Here is a 16,675-nt window from a genome sequence, read left to right on the forward strand (position 1 = left end):
GTGTCTCAATAACTACCTAAAAGAAATCTTGCCCCAATAAGTGTCCAGCGAGCTACTCAGTTCCGCCATTTTCTGACGTCATTGTCCAATCCTATCCTGGAGCGTGTAGGCTCAGTCGGTGCGGAGTCATGAAAGTGTTTGTAAACAACTCAGTCAGAAGGTAAGTTAAGAGCTGCACTAACATCTTCAACTCTCCTCTCTGACTCATGCATGTCTGCATATTGAACTGGTGTATATGTGTATGGTGTTTTATCAGTGTACATCTGTCGTGTGATAGTAGATAACTTGGGAAATGTTGGCTTTTAGGTTAGCTGGTGAGCTAGCTAACTAGCAAGCATCTACCGATACAACCTTAGCATGCCGTTAGCCGGCTATGCTAATGTACCCTCACTCTACCGGCAGCAGTGGTTTATGGCCGAGCTAACAGCAGTAGCCTCGCATTTGCTAGCCGGCTAGCTAGCTTAATGACATGCCATTGTCTAGCCAGCAATCAGAGCGCAGCTCCCGTCTCCTGACCACGGTGACAGCTCCGTTTAAGTAAACATAGCTAAGAGTAGCTATTGACCACCAAGACCTTGGCATGCTAACATCCATTTCGCAAGCGAGCTTGGCTAGTTTATACTGGCTGTAGAATGGGGGCAAATGTAGGCTGAGATTAACACTGGATAGTTTATGTTGCACGATATTATAACGCTACATAGCAGTAACTTAAAGCTGTCTCAGTCTCAAACTAACGCATTAATGTTGCTTGTTGTTTTCGGCTGTGTTGTAAACGTGTCTAATGTTGTGTCCAGTGTCAAATTTCAAAGGGGGCACCATATGTGTGTGTGTTTTCTGTAGGCGCAGCAAACTGGAGTCGGACCAATTCCCACATACATCCCTGAGTGTCAACACATCCTCCGAAGTGTCCCTACTCTTGGGATATAAAGGATGTTTGAACTCACGATTTCTTGATGTCTTTAAGTCGACGGGATGACACAACTGTAACGCTACTGACTAATTCATAGCTGTTTGAGTAGCTATAGCATTCTGGTTGCAGAGCCTCATAATCCCTTTCATTTCCTGCGTACTGTACACCCCACTGAGTTAAGATGCCCTGGCCATTTTCGGAGTCCATCAAGAAGCGGGCCTGCAGGTACCTTCTTCATCGGTACCTTGGCAACTTTCTACAGGAGAAGCTGAGTTTGGATCAGCTCAGTTTAGACCTCTATCAAGGCACTGGATCACTTGCCCAAGTGCCATTGGATAAATGGGTATGTGTAATGTTACCTTTGTGGCAGAAAATACAGCTGATTAAATTATCTGATTTTCATACAGAATCTGCATGAACTAGGAGAAGCTTCAGCATCATGTCTTTTTCTGCAGTCACTCAATGAACTCCTAGAGACGGCAGATGCTCCTTTTGAAGTAATCGCAGGGTTCATCCAGACTATTTCTCTAACCGTCCCATGGGCAGCCCTGCTGCAGGAGAACTGTGCCCTAGAGGTGAAGGGTTTGGAGATGGTGCTCAGACCAAGACCAAGAGCAGGTAAGACCACTACAACACTATCTGTGAAAAAAGTGTTGAGAAAACATGTTATTTTGTCACATATGAACAAGTTGGCAATTAATTTTACTTAAAAGAAAATTAATGTGTCACCACTGGCTGTTTTCTCCCAGCATCTGGCATTGAGCCCATGTACTGGTCCAGTTTCATGACGAGCAGCATGCAGCTTGCCAAAGAATGTCTGAGCCAGAAACTCACCGATGATATGGGAGAGAGCTTCCAGCCTTTTGAGGGATTAGAGAAGTTTGCAGAAACGATAGAGACAGGTAATATGATCATAACATCAGGCAGCATTTTAGGAGGTTTACTTTGCTGGTGTTGCATAAACTGAGGTCTTTTATTTTTTTATCTTGCAGTTCTGAGAAGGGTCAAAGTGACATTTTTGGACACTGTCCTCAGAGTTGAACACATACCGGAAAATTCTAAAACCGGAATTGCTCTCGAGATACGAATCAACAAGTACGTTTGGGCAGTCAATGATTCTTACAGTTCTGTTCACCTATATCAGGATACAGTATTGTGGATGTTTGTACCGCAGTTTCAATTTCTGTTGTAGAATCGTTAGGCCACCAATTTCCTCTCTTAAATGTAAAACCATAATCAATCACAAAGGGAAATATGTTGATTAGAGGAAGCATAAAAGATAGGATATGATTTGAGCGTAAAAAATGGCTGCAGATAAATGTATGGAAGATGTCCGTAATATGTATTACACATAATGCAGTTGCTGATGCATCAGTCTTCACTGTCTTACTGTCAGCCCTTGTCAAGCTAATTGTATTCTGTTTCTGCTTTCAGGATTGTTTACTGCGACGAAACAGGCGAAGAAAGTTCAAGTGTGAATGTGCATCAGCCAACCACATTTGCAAATAAAAACCTGCAGATGGAAGGCATCACCATATTTTGGGATGAGTTTTCAGATGCGTCTCGAGCTGCATGCAAATCTTCACCCACTCCAACGGTTGGTGTAGGGAGTCTTTGAAATTCGGCATAGAGGAGTTGTATGTAGAAGCCTTTTAAAAAATATATATTATCTGTTATTTTGCAGGAAACTGAGCCAAAGCTCTCCCCGAGCTGGAACCCCAAAATAATATGTGAGCCTCATCCACAGTTCACAGAGCCTGTGTCCTCTACGACACCCTTTGAACCTGTGCAGGTTGGGAGCCTCGGTGGTAGAATTGAATTGTCCCTCACTTTGAAAAACAACCTAGCTATGCCTGGAGCAAAGGTAAATAAACAATTTCTCAATTATAAAATATTATGAAAAATGTCCCTGATTATATACTCAGCATTATGCACTTGGGTTAATATCAATAATCATGCAGCTGGACATGCTTTGCTTTTCAGCTGGATGTTGTTGGACATATAGATACACTGATTTTTCTGCTGTCCCCACGGCAAGTTCATCTTCTTCTGGACTTGTTTGGAGCTTTCTCTGGTGGAGGTGAGCATCCATCTGTTGATAGATAATTTAGATGAAACAAAAAAAAAAAAAAATCACCAAATGAGCAATTTAGAAATAGAGCCAAAAAAGAGTATTCCTTTCTCTGTTTGTGAAGGTGTGCAGGAATGGGCTAAGGATAGAAAGAGTCGACCTATACAGCAGGAAGATGAGTATCGGCTCCATATGGAACTGAACCGCTGCCTGAAGAAGGATACTGCTGTGCCAGGAGCAGACCCCGACCTCTTTGAGAGCCAGACCACCAGAACTGTGTCAAGTCGAGGTTGGACTCAAACACCATCCTCTCACTCTATAATATCTTATAAGTCAGAAATCATAGTTGCATCTGTTTGATGAAAATTGTCCTTTCCTTTTTTTTCATTTGCTGATGTAGATGATGTGTTCTTCTCCATGGCTGACATGGACATGTCTCACAGTTTGTCATCCCTCCCTCCTCTGGGTGAACCACCCACTGTTGACTTGGATTTGTCACTTAATAGCAACTACTCAGCCTCACCAGGAGAATCTCCCTCTGGAAATGCAGCAGTGAGTCTTAAAGTCATAGAGACACATTGAAATATAATGTAGTTGAGCACATGGACTCTCAGTGGTCTGGTTAAAACAAGGAGGTATTTAAATGATTGTATGATTGTATGTGTTGTAGCTTGTGTGTTAAAAATATTCCAGATCATTTGCTGTTCTCATATAATCTGGGATGATATCTGTGTTTTTAGGCTCTGTGGGATGATTACATGGATGTACCGCGCCAAAGAGAGAAGCAGGCTAATGAAACACCCGTCCAGTCACGGGATTCACAACTCCCTCAAAAATTACTGAGACAGACTTGTAAGTGATATAACAAAATAAGATTTACATACTTAAATCAAGCACTAGACCCTCTGAAAAAAAAAATCATTAAGTATCTGTATATCTGCCATTTTTATATTTCAGCCCATCCATCCAAAACTCATGGTGATGAGTCAAGGCCAGAGCTGGTGTTAAAGCTGACACTGAGCAGCCTGGCTGTCTCTGTCCTCCACATCGACCCGCTGCCACCACCAGATGCTGCTCCCAGTCCCCTCGGCCCCATGGCTGCGCACTTCTTCAGCATGGTGGGCCCAGGCCAGCTCGCCCCGGCTGCTTTCCTTCAGTCTCGGACAGTGTTCAATCAGGCTTGTCCCCATGACCACCTCAGGTGCATTTATTTCTGTTGTGCAAAGTTGTATTTGTTGTCTTACGGTAGGACAGGTTTAGGATTTGAGTGTGTAAATACCTGACTGACCTGGGTTTATATCTGCAGGTTTGTGGGCCAGGGTCTGAAGATAAACTATGAACACTGTCAGGGATCCAGCTTGCGGACTTTCAGCACTGATGTCTCCCTTAACCAGGTGGAATTTCTGGAGTGTCTGTTCCCCTCTGAGGCTGTCATTGCTGGCTCCCAAAGAGGCATTCAGTACACTGAGGTTAGATTTTTAAATCTGAGCCAAACACATTTTGCACTGCACTGAGCTTTAGTTGATTAAATGCTGCATATACACTCAGTTGCAGCTGGCATGGCATCAGGAGTGTTCCTCACTACTTTCTCTGTCGCACCTCAGCTCCTGACATTTGACACCACAGCCAGTGCTGATGCGCCGCTTACCACCTGCCTTCACCTGCTTTACAAACAGGCTGAGCGCAGGGGCCCTCAGGTAACAGCATTTGTTAGTCCAATATGAAACCACAACACTCACTAACACTTAACACACAAGTGCTTTTTCTGCATCGTTGTCTGGTAGCCATACAAGTCAGCCCTTTGCCTCTCTGAGCAGGGCGGTCAAGTGCGCCTTAGCACCATCCCCAGGAAAGCTGAGATCCAGGTGGAGCTGGGCCCTGTGCGCTCTGAGCTGGACATCAGCATCGTAGACCGTCTCAACTCATTGCTACAACCTCAGAAGCTGGCCACCACAGAGATGATGGCCTCTCATATGTATACATCCTATAATAAACATGTCAGCTTGGTAAGGTCCTCCCAGGAACTATTACTAATTATTGTAGCCTCGGAAATAATTGTCACAAATGATCATGTAAATCATCACTGTACAACAAAGTTCATAATCTATATTTTTGTGTGTCTTCACTAATTTCACAGCACAAGGCCTTTACTGAGGTTTTCCTTGATGACAGCCACACTCCAACTAACTGTCATGTGTCACTGACCATTAATGCCCCAGTACTGGGCCTCGCAGTCCGCTTCCCCATCCCTGACCTGCGCTCAGATCAAGAGAGGGGCCCTTGGTTCAAGAAGTCCCTGCAGAAGGAAGTTCTCTACCTGGAGTTTGAAGACCTGGAAATGAAAACGGAGTTCATGGGTGGCAGCTCTCCTGACCAAACTAAGATGGAACTCACGTTTAGGGACCTTATTGGTATGTCGTCCAAGGGAGAAACAAGTTTCCAAACTGCTTTTTGAAGATTTTTTAAAAATGATGAGCTGCTCTTTTACTGCTGTGTTTTTTTTAAAAATCTAAACAGGGAAGTTCCAAGAGGAGCCAGACCAACCAGCAGCCCGGTTCCTCAGAGTGTCCCACACCATGGATGGAGACATGTCAACATCTGAAAGTGTAAAGTTTGACTGGCCGAGGTAAGTTTATCTAACAAGCCTCAAACTGATCAGTCCGTTCAGAGGAACCTTCCACTGATGTTAAATTCGTCTGAGCAGGGTCGTACTGAAGATGAACCCCACTGCAGTGCACTCGATCCTCGAGCGTGTGGCGGCTGAAGATGATGAGGGGGCTGAGGATCATTCTCTTGAGGAGGAAGAAGAGGAGGGGGCTGCTCATTCACTGAAGGATGTGTGTGACTTTGGGAAACCAGAGCCATCACCATTCTCCTCACGCAGAGTTATGTATGAGAATGAAGAGGTGGGTCATGGCTAAAGGGCCACGTTGATAGAAATGTTAAAAAACAGAAACTACACCCAGTTTGGACCAAAGTTGTTAATAAGACGTTATCAGTGCACAAATATGCTTGACATTGGCAAAAGACTAATTTTTATGTCCACCTGACAAACACGTTTCCTTACATGCCATTGGTTCAAAGCAGGTGGACTGAATGCAGGTGCATGAATTTGCATTCAGAAGCGAGACCATCCTCTGGTTGATGTATTAAAATATATGACAGATGCGTCATTATGCAAAAAGCAACACACACACTGCTTTGCATAACTAACCTGTTGACAGAGCAGGTGGTGATGAGCCCACGTTTATAATTTTTATTTATTTATTTTTATTCCAGATGGTCATTCCTGGTGATGTTGCTGAGATGACAGAGTTCCAGGAAAAAACCATGAACAACTCACGCTTCATCCTTGAGTTGTGTTTCCCCAATGTGCAATTAGCGCTGCCCAGCAAGGCATTTTATGAAAAACTACACAACAGGTACTGAATTTATGATATTATATTAAATGTCAGCATGGCAATAAAAATACAGCAAAACTCACTAAATTGGTAAATATTAAGGTTTGTCTTGAAAAAGTGATAAAGTGAGTTAAAGTCTGGTTAATACAGTAGTTAAAGAAAGCAGCTGACAGTTAAAACTTTTACACATGGAAGAAATCAATCTGTACCTTTTGCACATATAAAATGAACGTTTGTAATATTTTAGGATAAACAATGACCTGCTACTGTGGGAGCCCACTGCTCCATCTCCAGTGGAGACTGTTGAGAACATGCCGTATGGAGTTGGCCTCTCTGTCGCCAGTCAGCTGATCAACACTTACTCCAAAGACAGCTTCAGCCAGTTCCGCTCTACTGGACCTGAAGGTGAGGAAGCAAAAACCTGTTATAGAACTTTGCGGACTCTCAAAATTGAAGTCAAATTTTGCGATATGCGGCCGTGTTTTAACACCCGACAGCTTTCATCACTTCATAGACATGCTTTTTGTTTTGCTTTCAGAAGAGACCAGCGGCTCAGAGGAGGAGAACATGCACTATTACTCTCCGGCCTCTGACCTGGGCCTCAGGTCTCGCAAAAAGAAAAAGCCCAGAACCCAGAGCAAGACCTCCCAGAGTCTGTTCTCTGTCATCCTTAGTGTCAATCACGGCCTGGTAGCTCTTCAGACTAATGCTAAGGTAATCTCACATTCTTTTTGAAATAACTTACAGTTCTCACAGGTTTATCCAGGTATGCATAACAGCTTGTTTAATGGACAGTGAGGTTGAGTTTCCATCTTGTTTTTTTCCAGAAGGAGGATAAAACTATACAGAAAAACAAACATGGCGAGTTCTGGCTGGAGGTGAAAAATGCTGTGCTGTTCAGTGTAACACAATATGAAGGCTATAAAGACCAACACTACATCTGCTTCCACACCAGTAGCATTTGCATGTATCACCAAGGTAAACTACTAATACTGCACTTGTTCCCTATAATATTAGTCTTATGTTATTGTGAATATGTCATGTTTGTGAGCATCTCTGCTATTATGTCAGTCACGTATATACCTGTGCCTCTTTCACTCATGTCCCACTGTATCAATTTGCTCAGGGCTTATGGATGGAGGCACCTCTGTCTCAGACATAAAGTTGCCATGCAGGACACATCCCCATTGGCTAGAGCCAACTATCTACCAATCAGAGACATCTCCCGAGAGATCCTCAACACCCTCAGAGGGGATTGGTCTGGAGGCCCGCAGCATGGTGTCCGTTGCTGTCAAAATCTCCTCACAGAACGCAGAACGCAACGTCAAGGTAGGGGCACCCACATCACTTATGGTTGGCTTCAGATCACTGTGTGAAACTGTTGTTAGTAAGACACTGTTCGTACTCAGGCTGTTTGTTGCACATGAGAGTTTCTCATTTTAATGATATGACTCTATTTCCCAAGGTGAAAAAAGCAAAGATAAAAGTTGCGAGGAATATAATAGAATTCTGTGTAGATGAACTTTTCTTCTTTCTTATCCTGTTAATCAAATTGTGAGCCCTTAGATTTACCCCAAGACCACCTGAGACACTGCTTGAATATTTTCCATAAGGCTCAATTTGTCAGAGATCTATTGACTAAGACTGTGTTAGTACTAAACAGTAAACCTTCATGGCCACATTTGCCACATTCACCCTGTAGATGGGGCTGTAGTCAAAATGAATTATTTTCCTGGATCTGTTCTTTAGTCTAAACCCTGACCTTGGCATGTAAGTGCAAGGTAAATACTCATGTAGGAAAATAATAGGCAGCTAAGTCAATATTTTATGTTGGGAAACACCGGACTTGATTATAAGTGGAGTTTTAAATTTTTCCAGAAACCACACGTGTGCAGTAGCATCTGTTTCAACACAGATTTTAGTATGCACTCAGTAAAGCAGTAATGCTATTTTGGCAGAACTGGTGTTTAAAATACACCAGTCAGTTTGCTTTTGGTTTGCTGCTGACTGTGGTGATCTGTTTTAATGCAGGAATTTCTGGTTGCTGTTGGAGTGAGAGGAGCCACACTCCAGCACAGAGTTGTCCCCCCCAGCCTGGGGTGGTATGACCAGGTAAGACAAAATAGACCTCACTAACTCTAAACTAAAACCTCTTTTATTCTTTTACCTTCACATGAATAAGAAAATCATCATTTCAATCATGCAATAACATCAGACATTTGTAATCTTATTGCTGATTTATTCTCTACAGATTGTCGACTTTCTGAATGTCTCTGATGAGCCTGTGTTGGGTTACGCTCCTCCTACATCTGTCACCACCCTACATCTACACCTATGGAGCTGCTCTCTAGACTACAGGTCAAGAACGCCTCAAACCTCCAACTACTTTAAAAGTTATGTGTTATTTGTGTGTTTATTCTCATGTAGCATGTGCTTTTGTCTTGACAGACCCCTTTACCTGCCACTCAGATCACTGCTCATTGTAGAAACTTTCAGCATCTCCAGCAGTGTCTCTTTAGATCACTCCTCTTCAACACTCAGGTATTAAACAGTCTACTGGTTTTGTCACTAATACAAAATAGAGAAATGTAATTGCAGTTGAGTTATAGATTTGTCTTTGCTAAGCAGAACATGTTGTTTGCAGGATCATTTTGGACGAAGCTGCTCTGTTCCTCTCAGACAAGAGTAATGCAGTCTCTGTTAATCTAGCACGTGGTAAGTTTGCTGCAGTGATGATTTTGAAATAATACATTTTTGAATTAACTGAAGTGTTAAAAAATGCAGCTTTGATCAGTGTTTGCGTTTGTTTTTTTGTCACAGACTACGTCCAAGTGGTAGACATGGGAACACTAGAGCTGAGGATTACAGCTGTCAAACCTGGAGCAGATGGAAAATTGGTAAGAGTTTTCTGTCTCTAAATGGCGCTAATATTTTAGACTTTCGCTCTCAAGGACAAGGATCCCACATTTTTATGTACTTTTTCATTGTCTTTCGGGTGATAGTCGGAGCCCAGATTTGAGCTGCGCTGTTCCAGTGACGTCATTCACATCAGAACATGTTCAGACTCCTGTGCCGCCCTCATGAACCTTATCCAGTATGTAGCCAGCTATGGAGACCTGCTGCCCCCTGCAGAACCTGAGGCCAAGCACAGCAGCATTACTCAAAGAACCAAGGTCAGCAGTGACGCCACTCATGAGAATATGTTACATAGTTACAGTGCACTTTCAAAATCCTGCCAGTCATACGATGCTTAGTCCGAGTGTATTTTTGGACAGGCGGAGTTTCCCAGCCGGCCCCCTTCACAGACACCCCTGCTCGCCGAGACTGAGCAGCAGATGTTGCAGGATCTGATGAGTGAAGCTATGGAGGAAACCGATGGGCAGCATACACCAGGGCCGCAGCAGAATGGTGAGTTCAGTAAGGATTAAAGCTGTAAATCGTTGAATAATGTAACTGGACCTCATGAGATTTTTCATTTCACTCATCTGCAGGCGCGCATGAGGAGCGGAATCACGACCATGAACCACCTCGCTCAGACCTGTTCCTCTTCCCAGATGAGAGTGGGAATTTTAACCAAGATTCAAGCCCCACTTACCCCATGCTTCACTCTCCTCTCATCACTCCTGTCCCTAGCCTGGCCCAAGAGACAGATGACTTTTGTATCCTGGAAACACCTGGTTCCAGAGGAGAGGTTGGAATATATACTTGTTTACACAGTTCTAGCTTTGAGTGTTTTTGTTGCCTTACTGTAATAAATATATGTTCCAGGATCGTGATCAGGAACCAGTGGTAAAGCTCCTTACTTCAGACCCAGTGGAAATCAAGGATGATCACTTCAGTCAGCCTCTGGATGGGAGCGACTCCAGTCGTGGAGCCATGAACTTTCCCATCCCGGAGGTGCGCTACCTCATCAAGGAGATCTCTGTCATTTGGCACCTTTATGGTGGGAAAGACTTTGGGGGTGCGACTTTCACAGCCTCTCCTGCTAGAAGCCGAGGGTGAGTCATATGTTATTTAATTGTGCAGACAACATTTAAATGTGCTCAAAGGGAAATGGACTGTTTGATTTTTATTTTTTTCCACTGCCTTGCAGGTCTACACCTCATAGCTCCCCCTCACAAACCCCAGTGAGACAGGCCAAGGCTTCAGGACGGGCAGGAGGTGGAAAAGGAAGGAACCCTGACGTTCTCATGGAGATCCAACTCAGCAAGGTAAAGTTATTCTTCGGTTTATTTTGATGCACTCAGTCAGATCGTATGATTGCCTTGGGTCGTTCTTTCATTGTTTACCAACCTTTTCTTTGACCTCAGGTGAGATTTCAACATGAGGTGTACCCACAGGCCCAGGTGGCCTCTGGGTCAGCAGTGGACCAGCCAGTCTCTCGGCAGGTGTTCGTCGTGCAGGACTTGGAGATCCGAGACAGACTGGCGACTTCACAAATGAACAAGTTCCTGTATTTGTACTCTAGCAAAGAAATGCCTCGCAAAGCCCATTCTAACATGGTGAGAAAGGAAACACATTCATATTAAACCAGTCAAGTGCTGGCCTGGTGTAACTTCTTATGTGCTTTTGCTCTTAGTTGACAGTTAAGGCGCTGCACATGTGTCCGGAGTCAGGTCAGGCTCCTCAGGAGTGCTGTCTGCGTGTTTCCCTGATGCCTCTTCGTCTCAATATTGATCAGGTATAAGACTCAGATATAGATTATTTTCCCAAACTCAGCATCCTCAGCAATGTTTTTACTGACTGTCCTGTTTGTTTGTTCATTTGAAGGATGCACTATTCTTCCTGAAGGACTTCTTTACTAGTCTTGCCACTGAAGTTGAGTTTTTTTCACCACCTGCTCAAGAAGGTAAAACTGATCATCCACACAGATGTCCTTCATTGTAAACATTACTTTCAACCAAAAGCTCATGATGATGTATTGTTTCGCAGCTATCTGTGTTTCCACAAAGAAAGCAGCCGCCCCCGAGATCTCCTGCAGCTTCTCCAAGCACGCTGGCAGCAGCCAGGACCCGGCCCCAATCATCTCAGTGCCTGCTCAGAGACGTTTGAGCCACAATGGTTTCTCCACAACTAGCAGGGAAGAAGCGACTGACAGTGAAGCCTCTGCTCCTTCTTTCACAGACCAGCCGATCTTCTTTAGGTCAGCCTTAAATATAAATAAATAATGAAATCCCTTTAAAAGAAATAATCAAATTGTTTTTCTGTATTTGGTAACATTTTCTTTTCCTACCAGGGAGTTTCGATTTACCTCTGAGGTTCCCATTCGCTTGGATTACCATGGGAAACATGTTTCAATGGAGCAGGTATGTGGTCCAGGAACAGTTTGCGTTAATTCCACATTATGTTATTAGTGCTTTGTTCATAACTTAATAACTGTTTTGTTTCAGGGAACATTTGCAGGCATCATTATTGGGTTGACACAGCTGAATTGTTCAGAGCTGAAACTGAGACGGTTGTGCTACAGACAAGGGTATGTTTATCTCAGTAATTCATCACGTGAGACTTTCAGTATTGTTTTCTTCCACACACCACATACAGAATATTTGAAGTGTATAATTCACTGTTCACAAATAACAAATGGTTTTTCCAATGTACTAATACTTGTCTGTCTTTCAGATTATTAGGTGTGGATAAGCTGTTTTCCTATGCAATAAATGAGTGGCTTAATGACATAAAGAAGAACCAGCTTCCAGGTCTGCTGGGTGGTGTTGGACCTATTCACTCACTGGTACAGTTGGGTGAGTACAGCACATGCTCAGTCTTAACCTTTTTTTGTATTTCCAGATTTTGTCCCACATTTAAGATATAAACTTTCTGTCCCTTTTTATGACCATACTCAACACAATCAGTGTCTTTAAAGATGGGATTTATGATTTCATTAATGAACTGCTGTGAATATCATTTACGATAGAGGAGCTTACTGATCACAGGTGTCTCTCAGGTACTCTATTTTCCTGTTCTTAAGATGAATGTTTTGTTCAGTTCAGGGATTCAGGGACTTGGTTTGGCTCCCGATTGAGCAGTACAGGAAAGACGGCCGGATAGTTCGTGGGTTTCAGCGCGGCACTGCTTCCTTTGGGACCTCTACTGCTATGGCCGCTCTGGAGCTCACCAACAGGATGGTGCGCACTATACAGGTAAACTGGCCTCTCCACAGTCACTAAAAAGTCTCTATTCATTAGTACTGCTTCCATGAAGCATCAGACAAATAAATGGTTTTTGTCTGATTTTCAGGCAGCGGCTGAGACAGCCTATGACATGGTATCTCCAGTGCCTGATGAGAGAGACACAAAGAGGATAAAACGGTTCTCACATTATGGACTGGCTCATCAGCCTGTGGACCTAAGAGAAGGTGTAGCCAAAGCCTATACTGTGGTGAAAGAGGTAAACAAACGTAAAGATGAAATATTTAACCTGCAGTGATGTTAATGGAAAGAAACTGTCATTCATTTGTATGATTGTGTTTCTCTCTACAGGGGATCACAGACACTGCACTGACTATCTATGACACAGCCACCCGGGAGCATGAGCAGCGCGGGATGACGGGGGCAGTGGGCGGAGTTCTCCGACAGCTGCCGCCAGCTGTAGTCAAGCCTCTCATTATGGCCACTGAGGCCACCTCCAATGTCTTGGGTGGGATGAGGAACCAGATTCACCCCGATGCTCGCCAGGAGGAATCACAGAAATGGAGGCAGGGCGAGGAGTAATTGTTGTTGCCATACGACACCTGAAACCATGACTGTGCAGAAGCAGGAGCTGATAAATGTGATGGAAACTTTCTTCAGAGCATTTTTGAAGAGGAACATCTCAGAGGTGCATCACGACCCTGGTGTAAATAAAATACTGTTCATCTCGTGGCATTTTTTAGCTACTGTGATTCAGCTTGTGTCAGCTTACCAGTTCCCTCACAGTGCCTTCATGGTTATCAGCATAGTCCAACTGTGTGTTTAGTCAAAGGGATGTATGATAGTGCGATGAATTAATGAGCCACATATGGTGTTTATGTGGATTTTGTTCTGTTGTAGAATAGACAATGGCATTTTAAATATAAAATCATAATGAGGAAATACGCTGTTGTTTCATGAAGTGCAAACATTTGCTTCATTCTCAAACAGCTCTGTTTACAAGTTGTGTGGTTACATTCGCTTATTCTTCTTGGTGTTGACAAACACTAATAATATAGGTGTAATGACCCTTAATTTATATAATGTACTGTATGTGCGCCTTGTTATTTACTGTAAATAATCCTAATGTAACATTTCATGCAAATAGGAAAGAACAAACATAGTAACTGAATGTGTTACAGCTGTGATCTGTAATCAGCACTTTGAAGTGACTTGAAGGGTTACTCGCCCAAATGAATGATAGATGGGAAGATTGCCCAGATTCTTCACGAGTTTCACAATTTTATTTTGAGCTGTGATCAACCTTGTGTAAAGTTCACAAAAGCTGCTGACCTGAAAGGCTGATTTTGACATTTAAAAAGTTTCTTTTTTTTTCCCGTCAGTCTGTTACTCAACATTTTCAAATTGTAGATACCAACTTGTACAAGGAACTACATCCACTCAACATCTTCAATTAAAGTCTTAATATTTTGCTCAGTTGATTTTTTTACGTGTATGCTTGAATATTGGTATTTGACGTGATATGTTGTGTTGCAAATATTTGATTTGCTCATTTTCCTGTTTGTGGAAAGAATATTTCTTGTACATACGTGTACAGTTGACTCTTGAATTTGTATGAAAAGCATGAAAGGGAATTAAAAACGGCTCAAGTCACCACAGTGGAGTGGAGTTGTGGCTTGCTTTTCAAAAATTAAGTTGTCATGGATGGATCTTCTGTTTCAGACTTTTGCTTTTATTCTGAAAAAGAGCTTTATTTTGAAATGTGTAACCCGGTAAATCGGAAGTTTTAAATGTTGTCATAGCAACAGGACGGCGAGCCAAAGTTTTACTATCTAGTCAGCTTTTTGCGCAAATTACCCCTGTTAAAACTTTAAGTGATGGCGGACGTAGCTGCTGATTTGAGCAGTTTTTCTTTTGAGACTGGTTTAACTGATGATGAGAAAAAGTTACTTTACCTTCGTGCACGCGCGGCTGGACTGACATTTTGCGGGTGCGCGCATGCTCTTTACTTGTGCAAACTCGTCCATTCACTGAGGTAATTCTTCTGTAGGTCTGTGTCAAGTGAATACACAATACGAAATTTAATTATAACTTGAAACATTTTTATTCATGCTGTTTTAAGTCATTCTAACTGAAACACTTCATATCTCTAATCAGAGGTCAAACGGCAAACAGAGACTCAGCAGCATCAGGAGAAGGACCTCTGTGTGGGGATACTTGGGCTGGGTCACATGGGAAAACAGCTGCTTCTCTCCCTCTTGGAACTGACTGGAATCAAACCATCACACATTAAAGTCTCCACTAGAAGACCAGAATCTGCAGGTACACTGAAATATTTATTCAGGGCCAAATCAAAGTTCAATCAGTTGTTCTGATGCAGAGAAACTAACTAAATTAACATTATAGAGACTAATAAATACATACACACTAATAAATGCGTTATGGTTTCACTCCACGCAAGTGAAAAGGCCTTTATTGGTCGCCACTAATGCAAGAGGCTCTGTGGACTTACCAAAGACACACCACATTAAACATCAGTTGATTTAACTGAATTGCACCATGCCCCTACATTGAGAAAGTAATATTTATATACCTAAGATCCTGTTTTTATGTTTGTTTTGTTGCTTTTGTGTTACAGTGGAATGTGTCCAGACCGGCGTCGAGTGTTTCTTTAACAATCGCAGGTTGGCAGCATGGGCAGACGTTCTCTTTCTCTGCTGTCTGCCCTCTCACCTCCCCAAAGTCTGCGCTGATCTCCACTCTCACCTGTCAAAACGCTGCCTCGTATACAGCTTCGTCTCTGCCGTGCCTGTCACCAGGTACCACCGCACTCATACACACACAAACAACTGATTTTTAAAAATATATTTTCTGTCAATAGCTCCACCTCTTCTGAATTTGTTTTTCAGATTAGCTGAACTTCTTGGACACAACTTTATTCTAAAACCACAGTATGACTTTGTGAGTGCTGACAGGTGCAAATGTGTGGCTGTCCTGCACTGATCTCTCCTCAGCTTTGAAAGATCCTTTGCTGATAGAGGCATCGTGTCCTCTTACAATGAGTGGTATGTCATCATGTGTTATGTAAGGGCGAACACTTGAAATTTGACTCAGTGAGGTTTCACCCTTGATTTGACATTATTTATATTAATTAGGTGGCATCTCTCTGAGTCTGAGCTGGGTGTGTGCAGTGCTGTACAGCCTGCTGAATATCTGCACCTCTGCTGGTCTGGGATCCAGTGATGCCCTCTCTCTGATCAACAGTCTCTTCAAGGAGAAATGGACACACGCTGTGCAGTTAAATGCACAGAGTTTCGTCAGTTCATCTTATGCATCTTCCCTTCTTGGAGATGAGTGAGTACAATACTGTGTTCACCTCAAACAGTGTATTGTTATTGCATATTAAGTGATAGATTCCAGTAAATTAAAGGTGAATTTCTCACATGGCCCAAGCTCTGAACTTCACTGTACTGCAGTGTTATGTAAAAGAAAAGAGGGGGGGAAACTATTATATAAGGAAAGATTAAAGGAAAAGAAGCAAAGCACTCATTTAAATTACTGCTATACTTTGACTTTTTTGTCCCTCAAAGGCTTTTTTCCTGGATTTCTCTCACTGATGCCCAAAGCAAGGAGACACCACTGCTGAGGTTTCTGTCAAGCAATAAATCTGTGCAGCAGTGCATCGCTGCAGAGTACAAATCACTGCTGGATACACCAGTAATGTTAGACAGTTACTGTACACACTAATGTACTTATATTCTTTGAGGATGTCCACCACAGTAGTAAGGGACTGTGTCCCTTATGTTACATGTACAGTTTTGAAATTTGTAATGAAATATGTGCATAAGAATAAAAAGGCTTTGCACTATAATTTGGGATACCTACAGCTTTATGTTATTTTGAATATTTTTGTTTCTGTAATACAAATACATAATACATGAAAAACACGAAAAACAAAAAGAAGTCCAACATGGGAGCCATGCACATACAAAGACAAAAATATCCCTAAAAATAAATAAAATTTTTAAAAAAAGATCCTCTGTTTCTTTGTTCTTATCACTTGCTTTTAGCACATTTATTTAAAAGCTGCAATGTTGAAAAGTTGGACCATTACTCAGTTCATACACAGTAGGATTCAACAGAACAGCTGCGGGATGCCCAGTCA

The 16,675-nt window shown here is 42.6% G+C and overlaps 2 protein-coding genes across 2 annotated transcripts; both read left to right on the top strand.

Annotated features, from left to right (window-relative positions):
* The first annotated feature begins 27 nt into the window (after positions 1-27).
* Positions 28-14,164, top strand: atg2b (autophagy related 2B). Its single transcript, XM_018690129.2, has 43 exons — positions 28-160; positions 841-1,253; positions 1,366-1,528; positions 1,660-1,812; positions 1,903-2,005; positions 2,345-2,507; positions 2,595-2,774; positions 2,894-2,990; positions 3,106-3,270; positions 3,382-3,533; positions 3,722-3,833; positions 3,939-4,182; positions 4,288-4,450; positions 4,586-4,678; positions 4,799-4,987; positions 5,119-5,392; positions 5,499-5,607; positions 5,686-5,887; positions 6,261-6,403; positions 6,630-6,787; positions 6,921-7,096; positions 7,210-7,360; positions 7,509-7,711; positions 8,414-8,494; positions 8,634-8,740; positions 8,831-8,923; positions 9,027-9,097; positions 9,203-9,279; positions 9,385-9,555; positions 9,658-9,790; positions 9,874-10,073; positions 10,151-10,380; positions 10,476-10,593; positions 10,693-10,884; positions 10,962-11,063; positions 11,153-11,231; positions 11,315-11,525; positions 11,619-11,688; positions 11,773-11,855; positions 12,002-12,123; positions 12,368-12,522; positions 12,620-12,769; positions 12,862-14,164. Exons 2-43 carry the CDS (start codon positions 1,092-1,094, stop codon positions 13,090-13,092), a joined length of 6,231 nt encoding a protein of 2,076 aa, XP_018545645.1. The 5' UTR covers positions 28-160; positions 841-1,091; the 3' UTR covers positions 13,093-14,164.
* noxred1 (NADP-dependent oxidoreductase domain containing 1) lies at positions 13,121-16,650 on the top strand. Its single transcript, XM_018689956.2, is given in 7 exon segments — positions 13,121-13,214; positions 14,668-14,832; positions 15,149-15,329; positions 15,420-15,483; positions 15,485-15,575; positions 15,666-15,864; positions 16,101-16,650. Coding segments are annotated over 7 exon segments (951 nt in total). The 3' UTR covers positions 16,258-16,650.
* Positions 16,651-16,675: the final 25 nt, after the last annotated feature.

Source organism: Lates calcarifer, linkage group LG19 (genome assembly GCF_001640805.2).
Source record: "Lates calcarifer isolate ASB-BC8 linkage group LG19, TLL_Latcal_v3, whole genome shotgun sequence".
NCBI lineage: Eukaryota > Metazoa > Chordata > Actinopteri > Centropomidae > Lates > Lates calcarifer.

Bases quoted from the DNA above. Each gene is read 5' to 3' on its own strand.
- atg2b (XM_018690129.2), top strand. From the start codon at position 1,092: ATGCCCTGGCCATTTTCGGAGTCCATCAAGAAGCGGGCCTGCAGGTAC. The intron at 10,381-10,475 runs GTGAGTCATATG...ACTGCCTTGCAG, and splicing joins TCTCCTGCTAGAAGCCGAGG to GTCTACACCTCATAGCTCCC. The intron at 10,885-10,961 runs GTGAGAAAGGAA...TTTTGCTCTTAG, and splicing joins GCAAAGCCCATTCTAACATG to TTGACAGTTAAGGCGCTGCA.